The sequence below is a fragment of the Arachis duranensis genome, chromosome 1 (assembly GCF_000817695.3).
Source record: "Arachis duranensis cultivar V14167 chromosome 1, aradu.V14167.gnm2.J7QH, whole genome shotgun sequence".
NCBI classification, from domain to species: domain Eukaryota; kingdom Viridiplantae; phylum Streptophyta; class Magnoliopsida; order Fabales; family Fabaceae; genus Arachis; species Arachis duranensis.
The window spans coordinates 90,849,473-90,856,058 of record NC_029772.3 but is presented as its reverse complement, the minus strand read 5'-3'; the positions used below and the strand labels follow the sequence as shown (position 1 = coordinate 90,856,058).

At 29.6% G+C, this 6,586-nt stretch overlaps 1 protein-coding gene across 1 annotated transcript; it reads left to right on the top strand.

Moving 5' to 3' along the window:
- The first annotated feature begins 5,089 nt into the window (after window positions 1-5,089).
- Window positions 5,090-5,963, top strand: LOC107459805 (protein GLUTAMINE DUMPER 3). The gene has a single exon (XM_016078075.3). It carries the CDS (start codon window positions 5,228-5,230, stop codon window positions 5,711-5,713), a length of 486 nt encoding a protein of 161 aa, XP_015933561.1. The 5' UTR covers window positions 5,090-5,227; the 3' UTR covers window positions 5,714-5,963.
- The last annotated feature ends 623 nt before the right edge of the window (window positions 5,964-6,586 follow it).

Genomic DNA, 6,586 nt, shown 5'->3' with positions numbered 1-6,586 from the left:
TCTATCTTTTTTGGTTCCATTCACATATGTGCTCTTGGTACTTGCTTGGGAAGCAATGAAAGATATGCGCGTTTCATAAAGTTTGGGATGTGAATATGATTATTTATATACATTAAGCAACCGAGTATTTGTTTATTAATTAACTAGTTATAATAATAAAAGAAAGAAAATATGAATTCAGAGTCATATTAGAGGCGAAGTATATGCTAGTGGAGGGCACCCGGCACTTCAATATTATCCTTTTTTATTTTTTGAAAAATAAAATAAAAAATGGGGGTGATGTCACACAAGACTCGGTATATGTCTTGTTGCCAACTAATTTCTGGCGTGTATGTGGCGCTTCTTGTGAAGGACCTTTCACCACAGGACTCATGATTTTCTCTCCCTTTCTATAAATCCCAAACTTATTTATTAGTTGCATTCTGTTGATAGCCTGTTTCTTAATTTATTTAACTAGAAAAGAAGATCATGTATGTGTGTATGCATAATGACACAGATGGTGGTCATTAAGTTTCATGCAACGTAGCTTGGTTTAGCTGAAACCATAATAAAGAAAATTTCCCAAACAAGGAAAAAAAAGTCATATTTTGTTCTATTCATATACTTTAATAATTTAATTATTGCATTAACAACGTAATAAAAAATAAAAAAAAGTAATCGACTATTAATTAATAAAATAATATTGTTAAGTAATCGACTATTGTACCAATTAACTGCCAACAAATATATGAATTGTAAAAAAAGTTAAAAAAAAAGAAAAAACAAACAAGCTTAAATTCACATACTACTGTCTAAAACTGTACTGACGTCTGTATCGTTTACCACCGAGTCCTTTTTTAATTAAAAAAATAAATTTAAATTATCATAAAAAATATTTAAAATTAAATGAAAAAAACCTCCAAAATTTAAAAATAAATAAAAACAAACGTCCAAAATTATTATTAAAAGAATATCCATTAAAATTTGATATCAATATTAATATCAATTAAACGCGACGAGGTATTCATTTCTAAGAATCTTTTACAAAATTCCAGTAGTTTAATTCGCCTGTTACAAGTTTTCAAAATATTATTATGCTTGCGAAATCCAGCCATTTGTTGGAACCGATATTCTAAAAAATGAAAAAAAAAATGAAATCCATCTTCCAAATCTTCTATAAATAATTTAGTCATGTTCTTAAACTCATCAACTCTCAGCCGTGTGGAGTTGTGTATCTTTTCAAACACGAAAAATCTCACTTAATTAAATTTTTTCAAATAAGTTTGAGAGAATTAATTAATAATTCTCATGAAAAACACACTGACTACATATTTTTATTTCATTAAGCTAAATAGTTGCAACTATAGATAATAATATATCGATATAGTAGCATATGCATGGTATTATACCACTCCTTTTAATTTGATATATAATATTATTATCGTGTTTATGAATTATGATATATGAACCATCAGCAGCTTTTGAAAAAATGAAACGGTTTTCACAACTTTCTTTCCACCCCCTCAATTTATTAATGAGATATATTTATATTCTCGCTAAGCTACCAAAAATACGGATGGGAGGGAATGATTCTGTGAAGCACGAGTATACCGTGGACACACGTCAACGATGCATGCGCCGTCGTTTCGCGATCAACGTCCCTAAAGCACAGTAAATATTCAATCCAACGGTTTTAGCGAATTCTCTTTTATTGTACAATGTAGAGTAGCGTACTTAGTTCATGTGTACACACACCATGACACATGATTAAGCACTGCCCCGTACAATTTCTCGTGCCCAAAGTTCAATCATAATCGAATGGGCCCTCGTCTTTATTCCAATATGATGTCAACATAATGGTCCTATCCTATGTTGCATTATTAATTAATTAATTAAATTATGGTGTATTTTATTTTTATAAATCATGTATAAAATTAAGCATAAAAAAGAGGTACGGATTATAACCCCTTTACATATTTAAATGATTTAAGAAGAACTATGGATAAATCATTACCCATTGTGAAGCATTATTGTAACTTTTAAGGGAATCTCTTTCTTTAAGAATATCATTCTACACAAATTCTTGATTGTTCATCCCTAGGCCCGGTTGGAATCCATATATCTGGATAGGAATTTTATAATTAGGATATAAAATTAAAGTTTAGCCAAATTAAGATCCACACCCATTATGAAATTTTTATTCATGTTTATTCAAATATATATTCTCTAAATATTCTAGTAATCCAATTTCATGAATCATCCATGCATGTGCACATCACTGCATATCTAGAATTAGAATAAGGTTAAAAACATTCCCACGTTCTTTTTTATATATGTGTGTATGTAGAGAACTAAAAGATAGCATCCAAGATGATTTGTTTTTATTAAACTAAATGGTAGCAGGACACTTAACTAGCTACTAAATTATAGACTCATGGACATAAACCTTTTCTTTTCTTTTTTTTTTGCACCATTGTTACATTTAATTTAAATTCTTTAAATTTTTTGTAATGATAGTAATTAACGGTGTAGAAAGTAATTAATAAACCATGGACGGATAAAGTGTAATTTAGTTGGAACTAATAAATCATGTGATTTCAGTATCTATTGCTCAATCTTTTGCTAAGTTTTTTTTTTTGATAGAAATCTTTTGCTAAGCTGCTCTTCTTTATCTAATAACTGATATTGTCCCTGTGTAAAATAATTTAATTTAAGATTTAAGAGGTTTGCTCATTAAAAATAAAAAGGAAAGAGCAAATAAAGGAGTTTTGCATAAAAATGCAATCTTAATTAGACTATTATGTGCCAAGAACATCGTTGATTATCTGCAGAGAACAGATTAAATATTACTATAGTTTAGAGTTTATCCATAATCCATAAAGGCATAGTATTTTAAATGACCTAGCTTAAGGAAATCAACTAACAAAGGTGTCCCTAAGGCCTAAAATTAAAGGAAATAATTGAAAAGCAAAATGTGGCACAGTAGTGAGAGGCATGGTATATATTTCAAAAAAATAAAATAATTATAGTGCATAATTAAAAAATTCACATGAACATTTATGAGTGTCTCCTTTTCGTGTTGGTTTGTTGCCAAACATGGCAGAGAGGATCATATTCTCTCGTCTTCCCCTGTGTTATGATTATGACATTACAAGTATGCCCCTCAGTGCGCATTCCTTGTAGCTAGCGTTAATCCTATCCTATCCACTGCGGAGAAACCAAAACATTTTATATGAATAAAATTTCACAATCTCAAATCGATTTCTATACTATCTTCTACCCCACAGCCACAGGACCCATTACTCCTCTTCACATCATGTAACAGAGGATCAACTGCTTTAGAAATTTTTTTTTTCATAAAAATTACAAATCTTAATAACTAATTATCTTCTCTTTTCAAATGAATCAAATACTAGTCACCAACAAAAAAATGAATCAAATACTAAATTGTTTTATATTTTCTTTTTCCTAATCCTCGTTACACACTGGATCCAAAGGTAGGAGGGAAATTTAATTTGTAAATTATCATCTTTGATAATATCATTAAGAATAAATACAAATTAAACAAAATATACATTACACTAAAATAGTTTAAAAAACTAACAACTAAAATATAATGAAAAATTCTCCAATAAATAATAATCAAAATTATATGAGTAAAATATAAATAAATCATTTTTATGTTGTTAAACACTTTAAATTTTGTGTTTATCGTATTTCATTTTTTTAAATAATTTTATCATGTCATCCACTCTTATATCATTTCATTTTCACAATCTCACCTACTCATTCATTTCACCTTTATTACCAAGTATTTATATTCAATTTATGTGATCCACTTCAATTAATAATTATTGTTTATCATAGTGATATTTTTCGATTCTATTCTTTTATTGTCTTAAAATCACCAATATTTCTAAACTTAACTCCAATATTTTGCACCAAATACTTTATTTCTTGAATTTTATTTTTTATTATTTTTAAGAAGTTTTTTTCTTTTCATTTAGCCACTCTACTAATCTTATTATCAATAAAGATCATAATGCCTTCTTTTTTAATCTATAATTTCTCTCATAAAAATTAAAGTACTTATTCTATACTTATAATAATTATCTCACTCTCAGATTTTTTAGTACATTTTTTTATAAAGTATTTTATCATATTATTTTATATATATTTTTTAAATTATATATAAATTTATTAACAGAATAATTGATATCGTTCATGTATCTAAAGTTTTGCCATAGAATTTATAGTACAAGTCTTAGTACATTACAAATTTTTCATATTATAACATATAGTTTAATTTTTATGCTATTATTCAATTATATACTATTGAATTATTATAATTTTTACATCAAATGTAATTACTTTTAAAATTATTAACAATATTATTAAATTTCTTTTAAGAATATATAATATTTTATATTATAATTATATTTTTAAATATGTTTAAATTANTTTTATTATATTAAACATACATTCATAGGTATTTAGTGACTTCACAATAATCTAAAAAAAATATGAGTAGTAAATTAAAATATGGTATGTAAAATCAAGAAGGACACCAACCCTAGAAATATATATATATTTTAATATTTGAAATGGAGAATAAGAGTTGGACATGAGACATGATGCACACGCGAGAGATAGATAAAAACTGTGGGCTCAACTTAAAAATATGTGCTTCCATTCTTGAGAGGAAGAAAGAAAAAACAATTAAATTAGAGTAATTACTCATAATGACTTTTTTAATATAATAATAAAATTATAAATATTTATATTTTAATTATTATTTTTACATAAGACATATTCAAGTGAATAACCATCTCAAATTAAATATGAATGAGGATATTGGTAGTCACTTTTTCTATGATTTTATCACAATCTAGAGAATAAAAAAAATTGCAATAAAATTTTATATCCAACATATATAGCTTACATAGAAAGAATAAGAAAATTAACGAATCAACTATAGTCTTTAATTTTTAATTTTAAAAATAAAAGTACTAAGTAAACTTGAACTAAAAAAACTATTAATCATTAGTGATTTAGTGTTATTCTTTTGTTTGTGCAATAATCTCATTTCTCTATAAATACCTTTCCACACCATCATCCATTTCACAACCCAACCCATTAATCACTGCCTTGTCTCCTCTTTCTTCCTTCTTCCCCTGCATTTTTTCCCTCTTCTCTGTTCTCTCTCTTTCTCTCTTTACTCATCACAAAAAAACCACCTAAACAAAAAATGGCGGCTGCATACAGAGAACCAATGAAAGCAGAAGCAAGAGCCCCTTCTTCCATGGGCCAACAAGTACCACACTCGGCATGGCATTCCCCTGTTCCATACCTGTTTGGAGGCCTTGCTGCCATGCTGGGGCTCATAGCCTTCGCTCTCTTGATCCTCGCCTGCTCCTATTGGAAGCTCTCTGGCTACTTGGAAGGAAACGGCGAAGGAGAACGAGACCTGGAAGCTGGAGAAGGAAAAGGCGACGACAACCATAAACCGCAACAAGGTCCTTACGAGGAGAAGATCCTTGTGATCATGGCCGGACAGGACAAACCAACATTCTTGGCCACGCCAGTTTCATCAAGTACCGTTAGGTCCTCTTCTTCCTTCGCCAACAACACCAACACTTGTACCTGTGACCAGTCTCAAAAATCCGAAGAGGGCGCTAAACAAGTAAGAAGCGAAATCGAAAACAGAGACGCTGCTCATGATGGATCGTCTTAATCGAAAGAGGGCTTTTTGTTTTCATGAAATCAAAAAGATAGAAAAGAGAAAAAGATGATACAAGTTTTAGGTGTCTACTCTGGAATCTTGCATGTTAGTTCTTCGTAAAGGACTCTTAGCTCCTCTGGTCATGTAATAATAGGAATTATTAATTTAGATTTTATTTATTTTATTTTATTTTTTCTTTTGGGTAGATTACTCGGGACTGTAAATTCGGCTGAGGTGGAATGAAAAGTTAACTAATTCATAATTTTGTGTTTCCATTTCTATAATATATCGTCTTTTCATCTGTTCATCTGTTAACGATTGTATTTTCTGAGATATATAAAAATTTGCTCTAATTAAAAGGAGAAGAGGAGGAAGAAGATAATTTACTAAAATTGAGTATGATTATTTATTTTTAAATACGAATATCTGAATTTTGTACATACATTCAGAAGTAATTAAGTATTAAATGAGGAAGAAGTGGTGGTGGGTAGGCATTGTACGTGGAAGTAGGAGGCAAAGGGCGGAAATGCGTCATGGGTGTGTTGGATGCGGCGAGAAGAAACAGTGAAGGTGAGAACTTGAGTAGCTGTAATGTAATAGTGCACAATACTGTGTATTGTTCCTCGTGGCGCTCATTTAAGTTAACCTCCGTTTGGTCATTGCTTGCATTTATTATTTTCTTTGTCTCTCTCACCTTACGGTGTTTACGCCGTGAAAACGGCTTCTGCCACTGCCATTGCAAACCGAGTTCAATTTGGTTTTAGATTTGTGATCCATACGCACATATGTCATACTTAGTTATTGCCCTTGGTACTTGTGAACTCACCGAATTAGCTCGGTGCCAATTCCAAAATGAATCTAGACGCTATTTCTTTCTTTTTTTTT